Genomic DNA, 13,206 nt, shown 5'->3' on the forward strand with positions numbered 1-13,206 from the left:
GATCTGATGTGGTCATCCACCATTTTCTTTGGAACCTAACCATGTTGGTAAATGAGGAGTGAGTGTGCTACTCTGAAAATAAGTGCTACTCACACTACTGAGTGAGAGACATTCTGCAAGGCACTTTTGCACACGTTTTCTTTCTAGATGTAGAATCAGAAGATTTTTGTATCAGGGCTCTGTCACTTAGTCATGTGACCTTGAACAAGCTTGTCAAAAAAATAGTTCAAAGGTTAACAAACTCAAGTCAGAAAGCTATGTGGTAGAAGCAGGATACAAAGTCAAGTCTTCTCATTTTAATCCAGTGCTCTATTATGCCACAGTGTCAGCCAAAAATACTTACCTGTACCTAGAAATTAAAACTCAACATACTCTATTCACAAAGCTAACATTACCACATCATTATTGATACATGTAATGAAATAAAAAAAAATAAACAGCTGTAGAAACGTGTAGCTTGAAAGGTAGGGATGAGGGACAGTCAAGGCAAGGATTCAAAACAGCAGTAAACCAATAATGCTGGACTTCAACACGGTTTCACAACTGTGAAGGTGCTCAGTCTCTTCCGGAAATGAATTTAGTTTGGAAGGGAAATACTACAATCTCATAATTTACACAGAAAAGGCCGCAAAGGAATTTGGTTTTCCTTTTGATTCATGGTGGCTAAAGGACAAAGCTCTCTCTCCTCCTTTATAATCTAAGAACCAGCTTAAAATTTATATATCAGTTTCCTCCTAAGTGAATGGAATAGACAAGAGTCCCCTCAGAGTTCCTGCAGCCACAACAAACTCATGTAACTGAGCAGAGTCTGAATTTTGAGAAAAAGGCTGCTAAGCACTCACATTATTAGTCTATTTCTACCTTTCTCTTTTTTGTTCTCCATGTTTTTTCATTACTTTCATTTGATCCCCTTTCGCGTGCTCATGCACTATTTTATTAGTCCTCTTTCAAAACTGAATTTATTTTGGCAGTAAACAAACAAAAAAACCATTGCCGTTGAGTCAATTCCAGCTCATAGCAACCCTCAAGGACAGAGCAGAACTGCCCCGTAGGGTTTCCAAGGAGTGCCTGGTGGATTCAAACTGCCGACCTTCTGGTTAACAGACATAGCACGTAAACACTATGCCACCAGGGTTTCCGTTTTGGCAGTACTGGTTTACATTTATGGAGAAACAAAAAACTCTTTTTGTGGATAAATGGTGAACGGAAAAATTGGAAGAAAAACTTAAAGCTTAATCCCCTCCCCACCCACCACCACCACTAAATATTTTTAAATCTAGTTTTGGTGAAGCAAAAGGAATAAACAGAAATTCCTGGGGGCATGGCCGTTCATTTCTGTTATTATTGGAGGTGATACTACAGGCAATGCAAAGGGCCTTTCCCAACACACTGATGCTGAGAACAAGGATGGATTACTGAACAACACTAAGTGCCATACTGATAACCACCGGATGCAGACAAACATCAACAAGTATTTACTGAGCACCTCCTAGGCCAGATCAACACAGGGACCACTTATTATCTGGTGCCTTTGAAAGTCATAAAGGGATACAGTATTCAAAGCTAACAGAAGCAAATTTAAGATGAAAGTTTTATAAAACAGCTACCGTTCTTTATAACCACTTTAAAGAAAACACCACAGGACAAAACAGCTAATCAGTAAGTGTTGTAGTCATATACACGGTGAAAAGAAGACAATGTGCTGTCATTTTAGCACTCCAGCCCTTTGTGGCCAGTGAAGGTGTAGTGACCTATGCAATTACATGTCTCCAGAAAATATCTGCTTGTAAACCTAGTCAGAGTAAAATTCATCTGGGTCCAGCTGGAGTTATGCGGGAAAACTGGTTCTTCTAAAATATGCTTAAATGAGATAAAAATGACTCTACAAATCTGAGCTTATAGAAGAACATCATGCTTGGTACAAGAGGAAGACGCTCAATGTAGCTGCAACAATAAGCTCAAGCATAACAACGATTGTGGAGGTGGTGCAGGACCGGGCAGTGTTATGTTCTGTTGTACATGTGGTCGCTATGAGTCGGAACTGACTCGACGGCACCTAACGACAACCACATCAATCTGAATACCTGTACTCGTTGCATTGAGTCAAATTCCAACTCGTAGCGACCTGTAGGGCAGAGCAGAACTGCCCTGCTGGGTTTCCAAGGCTGTAATCTTTACAGAAGCAAACACCCACATCTTTTTCCCAAAGAGTGGCTTGTGGACTAGAACCACCAACCTTTCAGTTAGCAGCCAAACACTTAACCATTGTGTCACCAGGGCTCCGTACAAATTTGAATACCAAAAAAACAAACCCACTGCCATCAAGTCGATTCTGACTTGAACAGCCCCTGGTAAATACTCCAATTTATCCATTTTAAGCAATTACGAAAAACATGTTGAATAATCAGTTATATATCTCACATAATTCTTCTAAACCGAAACTCAACCATTCAAAATTCACTTACCTCAACCAAAGAGAAAAGATGAAAAGAATGCAAAGCAGAGTAAGAAATTTTCCCAGGATCAATCCACATGTTTTATTTCTTATCCTCACAGGTTAACAATTTAATTGTTCGCATTTCTAATCTGTCCTATAGGGTCGCTATGAGTCGGAACCGACTCAACGGCAGTAGGGTTTATCAATCTGGTCAACTTCCGTTTAACTTGCTTTGTTCAGCATGCCAGTTCAAGACTAGAAAGCCACTTCCACAAAGACTAACAAGCTATGGGAATTTGGGAAGAAGCTTACAAAACAGGAATCTCTAAATTTATTTAAAGTCATATAAGAAGCCAAATCCAACCACATACACTATCTCCCCTACAGCAGGGATCAGCAAACTATAGCCCATAAGCCAAATCTGGTTCACCACTTGTTTTTGTATGGCCCATGAGCTAAAAATGGCTTTTATATTTTCAGATGATTAAAAAGAGAAATGAAAAGAAGACTATCTTGTGATCAGTAAAAACAAAATGAATTCAAATTTCAGTATCCATAAATAAAGTTTTATTGGAAGACAGCCACCCTCATTTGTTCACATGTTGTCTACGGCTGCTTTCGCACTAAAATGGCTGAGTTAAATGAGACAGAGACTGTATGGCCTGTGATACTGAAAATATTTACTATCTGGCCTAAAAAAGTTTGCCAAAACCTGCACTATAGTAAAAGTTCTTACTGATTTGCCTTGAAATACCTGGCTTTAGCTATGTAGTAGCTTTGCCCAAGAGACTCCCAATGGTTTTACTGAATACCATCATTATAACAGAAAATGTATTTTATCTCATTGTAGTTAAAAGGCAGCAAATTCCAATGACTTTAAAACCACATTCTTTAAAGAAGAAAGTAGTTCTTTTACTCCTTAATTATTTCCAGCAGGAAAAGGATTATAGGAGTATGAGTTGTCTTACTTCCCTTACCATTTAACAGGCCCAAAGTCTGCCATTTCTACATAAAAGACACCCAGAATATATTGATATTTTTTTCCTGAGACGGACAGAAAATATCAGACGGTACAAAGCAGGGGGTGACGGTACTGCCACTTTTGGGCATAATTATCTAAGCCCTTAAGACTAGCTGCAATATTACCTTCTGTCTCAGAATGAAATCTTCAATAAATTCTCTTCTTTTTAGTAGGAAAATTTTCATAATACAATAAATTGAAAGAATAGTTCAGTGAAAATCCCTATAAACTCTGCCTCCCTTCTCAATTGTTTAGATGCTGCCATATCTGCTTCTTCATTTCCTTATCTATCTTTTCTGGTCACAGTTGTTCAATCTTAGGAAAACAAATTAGAGACCAAGTGGGCAGCATCTGCCTAAAAGAAAAAATGAGAAGGCAAGCAAGTGCTGGGAAGATGGAGGGATAGAAATGGGGAAGGCAGGGTGGAAATGGGAAGAGTGCTGACACGTTTTGGGGATAGCAACCAATCTACATCACAGAACAATCTGTGTATAAATTATTGAATGGAAAACTAATCTCCTGTGTAAATTTTCATCTAAAACACAATAAAATGTTAAAAAAAAAAAAAAAAAAACAAGAAAGTAATTTAGAGATCACTATAACACTTTTGGAATAATGGTTAAGAGCTATGGCTAATAATCAAAAGACTGGCAGTTGGAATCCACCAGGCTCTCCTTGGAAACTCTATGGGACAGTTCTACTCTGTCCTATAGGATTGCTAACCCACTGCCGTTGAGTCGATTCCGACTCATAGCGACCCTATAGAACAGAGTAGAACTGCCCCATAGAGTTTCCAAGGAGCGCCTGGCAGTTTCGAACTGCCGACCGCTTGGTTAGCAGCCATAGCACTTAACTACTACGCCACCAGGGTTTCCGTATAGGATTGCTAGGAGTTGGAATCGACTCCATGGCAACCGGTTTGGGTTTTTTTTTTTTGTAGCACTTTCGGTTTTTTGATAACACTTTATCCTAAATACTGCAGCAAACAATACCAGGATAATAATTTTCAAGGGACTAAAGATACAGTAATACAGAGAGGGTGTTAAAGGCACACAGATAAGTGAAGATACAGGTAACCTCTGAAATCCCAATAACCCAACGTTAACACCAGGGTGTCATTTTACTGAGACAATGAGAGTACTTTGATTAACACGATGATTATCAAAAGAGATCAGGGCATTTTACCTCCCATTCTTAATGACTTCTTCCCATGAAAGACCACGCCTCTGGCACTTACCTAAGGGCAGCAGCATGGTAGGTGTCAACATAATCAGAAATGAAGAGCTCTCGGTTCTTGATAACGGGGTCTGTAATGACAAGTTCTCTTCCAGAGTCTGCCAAAAAATTAATTAAGAGGATATTAAAAATGAGCTTCTCAAAACAACTAGGAGAATTTTGCAAAACTTCTCTTTCAGATTCACCTCTCACTAAAGAAAGCACAATAAATAACCAGGGCTGTCCAGCATCTAAGGGTTCAGAATAGAAAAGAAGAATAATATATAGCAAGAACAGTGGGAACAAAGTATATACTTTTTGTCAGTTAATAAAGTATCTTGTTGGGTGTCTTTTACACCCTTGACTAAGGCCCTTCGGTGACAGAAGTAGAGATGGAAGTAGGTAGAAGGGGGAAAGAAGATGTACTGATTTTAAAATACACCATTATCTCTTTACCGTAATCATGTATTTTGGCCTCAATGTCAATAAAAAAATAAAACTGGATACTTTTAAATTACTTATCTCCCCATAGTATCATGTGATCCCCCTTAAAAGATCATTAAAACGGAATTTTAACAGGGCTCAAACCAGTGTTTGCTGAAATGCATTAAGGACAAAATGAAAACAGAAGGAAAAAGATAAAAAACATCTGTCACATTTTAGCAACATCAAATTCCAAAATATTTAGTGATTTTGTCTATCTTACTTTTTATCACTAAATATTCCAGAACTGAGTGAAATCACAGTTAAAAAGAATAACCTAAATACTCATTATAACATGGAGCCAAAATTTAACTATTTTAACAGAAAATTTTATAGTTTCAGAGAAGAAAAAAAGCTGGTAAGGTACAAAAGAACATCATTCTTCAAAACTGTGCTGATTACTGGTGTGTTGACTTAAAACATATCACCGAAGGCTATACAGGAGAGTAGAAAGAGAGAGGCATCACGGGCCCAGAGAGCTGGATCCCAACACTGGGTGATGCCAACACTTAGGAAAGGAGGAGCCTTGCCAAGTCCCTTAAGCCTCTGCAAGCCTCCATTGCCTCACCTAGAACTGGGAATGACAAATTCATATCATTAAGAAGTGACAAGTAAGAATCATCTAGCACGAGGCCTAGCACCTCTCAATAATCAATAAAATGGAACTATTACACATATGAACAAATGTAATACATACCTCCTTTGTCAGTAAGGTTACTGAGGAGAAACTACAATGTCAGAGGAAGAAAAAAAATGAGTTGCTCTGAAATACCTACCATCCTATTGTTCTGAAACTCTAGGACCTCAAATTAAATTTTTAAACATGATTCAGAAAGCTTTGCTATAAAAACTGAAGTTCACAACCCTGACTACAGATTACGGAAAAGGAAATAAAATACAATCCTACAGGGTTTAAAACATTATTTGATCATCACTAGGTGAGAAAAAGGAACAAAAAATAAAATTACTGTTATTTCTACTCTAAGTTTAAGAGGAAGGCACTATTAGTACACGTTCAGGGATTTTAAAAAAGCAAAGCAAAAATAATGAACTCAGGAAAATGAACAGGCCAACTATGTAGTTATTTATAAAAAGCTTTTATCAGAGGAAATTTATCATAGTGGTTTATCTCCTTGTAATGAATATCTGTTTTCAGACTTTGCCCAAACCTTAAAAAGCAAAGAGCAGAAGGAAACGTTTACCGTTTTCATTATGTCGATCCTGAACCAAATGCTGATACACAGAATCGGGAACTTCAGACTGACGGTAGTACCATTTGACGTTCATGAGTAGATGGTCCCTCTTACTCTGAAAAGGAAAATCTAACAGCATTAGGAACAGGATTTCAAGTGCCCAGTGATGCATACCACACCCATGATCAAAAGCCCCTGGAAACAGGAGGATAGGCAGAAAGGGAGACACACAATTACCGTCAGGACCACAAAAATACGTAAGTTAATTACGCGATCAAATTTTACTAAAATAAAAATTCTAGCCACAGCACCCCTCTGACCCCACCCCTCAAAGTTGCTTGTATTTCAGGAAAGTACATTTACCATACTTAAATCTGTACATCTCTCCAGTTTGATTAACTGATTCATTCAATATTGTATTTTTAAATTTACCATCAACTACATAATGACATGAATATATCTTCCCTTTATCTTTTTTTTTTATCTTAATCATTTTGGTATGTATTTATAAAATGTTCTAGCATGTCATCAAGGCTCATTAAGAACAATAAGCCAAAAGGAACTTGCCCAGGAAGGTCTGGCACAAAGTCATGTCCTCTCCAAGGTTTGCCTACCACCCAGATTGAATCAGATTCTCCCTCTACTTTAATGCCACAGAACCTGGCAGTTACTGCTACTATGGCAAACTAGCGTAACTGCAGACCATGGGTGGTCATGATGATGGTACCGCGACTTCACAGTGTAAGGACTCTGCCTTATTTATCCTGGGATCTCCAAAGAACAGAACACCTTCTACATAAATTTTTGTGAATGAATGAAGAACTCGATGATGATCAGGGTACCAGAAATGTTTATGGGGCACTTAACTGTTTTATCCCCCTGAAAATTAACTCTGCCACCAGTACATTCAAAGACATAAGTGATCACGCATTGACCTTCCACTGGAAAGCTTTGGGTCTACAGCCTGATGCAGATCATGTCTGCGCACCTGTTTCTGAAACATTTTAGTATGGCAGTGCACTGAGATTTCTCAGGCCTTCATAAAGTATTTTTCCAACCCTGGTGGGGGTCTCTACAGATGTCCACAAGGTGAGTGCAATATCATTCCTCTTAGTAGCCTCTACCTTCTCATCACAAGTCAACTGGTAGAAAAGCTAAAATTTAAAAAAAAAAAAGAAAAGAAAGAAAAATCCTCATTTTTATAAAGGAGATGGCTAAATCCTAAAATATTTCAAGAGTCTGCATTAATGAAGGAAGACACTTCCTGCTTAATGAGAGGTCATGCTCTTCAATAAAAGACCAGGAATGCTCAAAAAACCTTCGCTAGCTAAAATATTTAAGCCATTTAATGAACCAGAAAGACAACAACTGTTAAAATTCTTTACTGAACTCAAATGTGAAAAACGCTAACCCAAGTTAAATATTGTACACACCAAGATGCTAACTTTGCAATTAACTGTGTCAAATAGGCAAGTCTACAAAAATAGGGCATCATCACTGGTTTTAATAAAATGGAGTGTATACAATGAATAAACCCACTGCCACTGAGTCAATTCTAACTTATAGCAGCCCTACAGAGCAGAGCAGAGCTGCCCCATAGGGTTTCCAAGGCTGTGAATCTTTACGGAAGCAGACTGCCACATCTTTCTACCAAGGAGCTGCTGGTGGGTTTGAACTGCCCATCTTTCAGTTAACAGCTGAGCACTTTAACCACTGCATCACCTGGGCTCCTTATACAAAGAATAATTCTACACAATGAGTACTCTTGAATTTTTGTTCATTATGCACTTTTATACCAAAAATTTTAATGACAAAAAATTATTCTACACTGTTTATACTGTAGATGGAAAGAAGTGGGCAGACTAGTACGTTAAATAAATAGGATAAATGTTACTGCGTAGGAGTTTAGAGAAAGGAGTAAATGCTTCCAGCTGGGGATTATGGAGGAGGTAATACACGACCTGGGGTTTGAAAACAATTAGAAAGATTTCAATGGGTTCTTTCTGGGCAAACAAGAAGACTGGAGAAAGAGGTAGCGACAAAGTGTAAGACATATCCAGAGAGCCACACGGTCCAGCGGCTTGCAGCCAGGAAAACGCATTGGGGGAGGGTGGGAAGAACCTGGTGTAGTCTAGCCCATCAAAAAAAAAAAATAGTGAGCTTAAAAAGGACAACTGGGATCTTCTAACTGCACTGTCAACCAAACACAGAGAAAATGAGAAATAAAAAATCCAGACAAGGGCCAGCGGCTAGAAGGCTACATTTTCTTTCCCTGATAGAATGATAAAGACCAAGACCAGTATGAGAACACTCATCATAGAAAGATACTAACATGGGGAGGAGGCAGTGTCTGTTTGGGGTGTTTGGGGATAAACTTACTTGAATAAAATATACTGTCTAATATACCGTCTCAACCTCAGCACTGACATTTGGGCCAGATAATTCTCTGTTGTTGTCCTGTGCACTGTAGGATGTTTAGCAGTATCCCTGGCTTCTACCACTAAACATCAGTGGCACACACCCTACCCTCAGTTGTGACGACCCAAACCTGGTTCAAGCACTACAGAGTAGGAACTAGGAACGTGGACTACCGGTACTGGACAGAATGCGGGAAAGCCTGCCGTGATCCAAATCCCAGCACCACCACTTCCTGATTCTGTGACTCTGGGCAAGTTACTAAGATTTGGCAAGTCTTGGGTTCATTTTCTGTAAAATGAGGATACTGAAACCTACCTAAAAGGACTACTGCAAGAATTGCAAAGACTGAAACTGAATAGATACTCAAGAGAAGATTATTTTCTGGTAGTAAGTGATTGTAAACAGTGCTTCACAGAAATATGTCAAGACCTTTGCTGAAAACTGTAGGAGTTATTTCTTTACCAGAACATAGACTCTTTCAAGAGAAGATAGTGATCTCTACTCATTCAGCTACCAGGAATCCTTCAATGCTCACGGTGATGAATTACTTACTTGGGCACACAGGAATTCAGATCTATTTGCAGTCCTATCAGCAATGTTCTAAAATCTATACTTGATTTCTGCAACACAATTAAGATGTCTGAAACCCTGACGGGCAACAGAATGCCTTTTAGGTGCAGTAACTGGCAACTGTACAGCGTCTACTTTTCAGAATCAAGTCAGTGATTCTGAAGTATAGCGTTTCTGCTACCTTATGACCCAGGCACTTATTGATCACATACAAAGAAATTACTGCTCTGATTTATCTGTACCTAGATTTATGACTCTCAATATTAGACTTTACAAAGACAATTGAAGGACTACTGGATTTCCTAATGCAGTACTGCCCAATAACCAGGGAGTGGCAGCATTGTGTTAGAAACAAGCCTTCAGACTAAACACACGACACAAAAGTTCTGAACAAATTTAAATAGCTCTAATAAGCAAAATTTTCCTAAATAAATAGGCCAGTAAATTAAAGCTTAACCATCTATAAAGGTAGAAGTATGTTGTCTCTGAGAGTGCTGGACTAAAACCAGATAATCTATAGGATTCTAGTCCTATGTACAACACTAGTGCACTGGGAGTGACCTTGGTGAAGTCACCTAACCCTCTGAAAAGCAAAGGGATACAAGATGATTTCCATGTTCTCTTTCTATTCTTATAAGTTGACGTAGATAAAATGGGGGAAGGGCCCCTCACATTTTCTCTATACCAACACAATGGCATTAGCAAACACTACCACCCTAATGTCTAAAATATTAAAATGTCATCTTCTAGGAGGAAAAACAAAAGGCTACTTCCATGGAAGTTGATTGCTGCTACACTGAGGAGCAGCTGAAGGGAACAGAGTATCTCCTCTCCCAGTAAACACACCAAATCCACCTGAGACACTGCGCATTCCTCAAACGTTAACCACAAGAAACCTTCACCTTCCTCTCTAATACACAAAGACTTGCTCAAAATCACTGATAAGTACCCAAAAGGTACTTAGGGGTGATTTTATTAAACCCAAACCACCTGGGTTTCAATATTGCTTGGCAAGTTACTAAGAAAGCTATGTAACTCTGGGCAAATAATTTACCTTCTCCAAGCCTCAATTTTCTCACATAAAACAAGGGAAAAAACAATAGTCTCTACAACCCCACTAGGTTGTGAGGATTAAATAAATTAATATAAGTACAATGGATTGGCTCTCAACAAATGTTGGACATTACTCTCATTCTTTTATAGATGAAGAGATGAGTCAGAATATAAGTAGTCTCCCACAGGTTTTGCTTTTCTCAGATCCAAAATTAAGCTAGTAATAGCAATACAACCAAATAAATCCTGTAGGAAATTGGGGAAAGTACCTTAACTTTTACAATAATTCTAGAAGCATGTCAAGTATTTCTCACAAATACGTCTCATTATTTACTAGTGATATAAATGTATGGTTGCATAAAGATCAAAGTGTTTACAAATGACTTGCTTTAAAACAGAATTTGGAACAAAGAGGTAAGTGGTAAGAAGCTTCTCATGTGAAGGCACCCTGGGGTGTATTCTGAATACAGAGCAGGGCCCACTGGGAAGTAAATAATTTCCCACAATTTTATATTAAAAAAAAAAAAGAAAGATTACAGTGAGGGGGCACACCAGAGCTAAGCAAAACCAGCAAATGCGTGCGCACATCTACATCTGATGTGTTTCCCAGGGGTGGTGCTGCACTAAAAGGAAGAAGCCCTTTCTGCATCCAATTATCAAGTCTTCCACAGCCCTGGCCTGGGGTTCTGGAGAGTGTAATAGAGAACAAAGCCCGCGCCTACATTAGCTTAGAAAAAAGAACCTAAACATGGGTGTGGGAGCAGAATAGGGAAAATTCCAGAAAAGCCTTGAATGTTAGACGACAGCATTGAGAATTAAAAAATTCAGAACGGAAATTAAACATTGAGAATTAGATAACTGATGAAGGTAGACTACGGAAAAACAAGGCAAAGGAGACAGAATACACACCAATGCTCTACTGGGGGTATATTACTCTCACTAAGTCCTTGAGAGAGCAGTGTTTAATGGCTTCAGTCATTCCTGACTCTGGCAGAAGAGGGCAGGAACAGATGATGCGGTCAAAGATTATTCTTCTTTTGAGGTCAAAGATTACTTCAGGCACCATCTGAACAGGCCGATCTAAACTAAGCTTTCCTTATCAGTCAGAGGATCATCTTTACCCAATTTTTTGTCCTGGGTGGTAGAAAGGGTTTGCACTCAACTACTAACCGAAACATTGGTGTTCAAACACACCCAGCAGTGCCAGAGAAGACAAGCCTGGAGATCTACTTCAGTAAAGATCACAGCCAAGAAAATCCCATGGAACAGTTTTACTCTCTAACACAGTGGGTTGCCAGGAGTCGGAACTAACTAGACAGCAACAGGTTATTTTGTTGTTGTTTTTTAATCTTTATCTATATAGCTTTGTAGCCATTACTGATCAAAACAAAATTAGTGCCACCAGGGCTCAGGTCATCAAGGTCCACCTATCCCAGAGTTCTGCTCTGACATGGGTATGTATGCCAAGAGGTCAGAGAGAGAGCCAAAATAACCAACTCCATAGTCTTGTTCTCAAAACAGAAGAAAGGACTTTGAAATATCCCCTAGAAATAATCACACTACCATGTACTTATCTCTTTAACGTACTTAGACATTAACTACACAGTTTGTTCCCTTTCATTTGAGAAAGGAGGACAGGGAGTGAGGGTGATGAAATTTCCTATTGCCATCGAATAAACAAAGCATCTTGTATTGTCCTAAAACACCCCATCAAACTTTCCCAAGTATGTTTATGTGCGCAAGTGGGCCTGAAAGGATGAAAACATCCAAGAGTTACCCTTTACAGGCACTGTCCAATGCTGAGTGAACGAACGGACATGGTAGAGCTACGATCGTGGTGGGACCCGACATATCTCCCTCCCAGGGCTCATCCCACTTGAGTTTTAATTTAAATTCCTTAAACAGAATAAAACGGACATGGATCCTGTTCAGGGGCTGCTTAACATTTATTGGCATTTCCAAATGGACGTAACCTGGAACTTTCCAAGAGTCTACTCAGAACTAGCATAATGAATCCTTTTTAAAAGATAAACAGATGAAGGAAACAGACCACATCCATTTGATAAGCTACTTACTGCTTCTAGGCTCTAGAATCAAGGTTACAGGCTCATTTTCAAAACCTATGAGTAGCACTCAATCCAACAAACTATTTCCAAGAGTTTGCATCAGCATCTGGGACTATGTAAGAGGACTGAAATTGCCTTGTATTAAATGGTGAAGCATGAAGGTGGAACTCTGGGAGGGCAGATGATCTGTTACACTGTTTACAACCAAGATGTGCAAACAACTGGTTACATACAAATCCCCAGAAAGATGATGCAACTAAAAATGTGCTGAAACACAGGCTCTAATGATGTGAAATGATTTTCAAAATCACTGTTTCTTGATGGTATCTTGTTTGCTAAACTTCTACTTTTTGTTTAATTATGTTTACAGTTTAACCTGGATAAAAATCAATCTGAATATTTTGGTAGTGCCAAAAAGGTACATGTCAACTAAATCCTCTCTAATTGCTAACTGTGGAGTAATAACTTATTAAGGTGTTTCCTACCTAGGATTACAGTCTTTATGAACACTGCAATTTTCAGACAAGTGATTTCTGTATTTGCAGTAGAGAAACCAAAAATGAGTACAGGTGTAGCCTTGGGAAAATTCCTACCTCTTGGCATCTCCTGTAAACAGGAGGCTGAGTAATTCGGTAACCTTTGCTGTCCTTGTCCTCATACAGAATAATGGGTTTTCGTCACACACAAAGATAAGCTATATTTAATGTGGGCCTTAGGACATGGACAAATGTACCAAAATAAAGAGCATTC

General features: G+C 38.8%; 1 protein-coding gene across 6 annotated transcripts in view; it reads right to left on the reverse strand.

Moving 5' to 3' along the window:
* RERE (arginine-glutamic acid dipeptide repeats) overlaps positions 1 to 13,206 on the reverse strand; it is a 483,116-nt gene that overhangs the window by 208,868 nt on the left and 261,042 nt on the right. For all 6 annotated transcript variants that reach the window (XM_049877802.1, XM_049877801.1, XM_049877800.1 and 3 more), the window contains 2 exons: positions 6,359 to 6,464; positions 4,696 to 4,792 (listed from right to left, as the gene is read on the reverse strand). In XM_049877802.1, coding sequence (XP_049733759.1) covers positions 4,696 to 4,792; positions 6,359 to 6,464 — 203 coding nt within the window. The remainder of the gene's footprint in view (positions 1 to 4,695; positions 4,793 to 6,358; positions 6,465 to 13,206) is intronic.

This window comes from Elephas maximus, chromosome 3, assembly GCF_024166365.1.
Source record: "Elephas maximus indicus isolate mEleMax1 chromosome 3, mEleMax1 primary haplotype, whole genome shotgun sequence".
NCBI lineage: Eukaryota > Metazoa > Chordata > Mammalia > Proboscidea > Elephantidae > Elephas > Elephas maximus.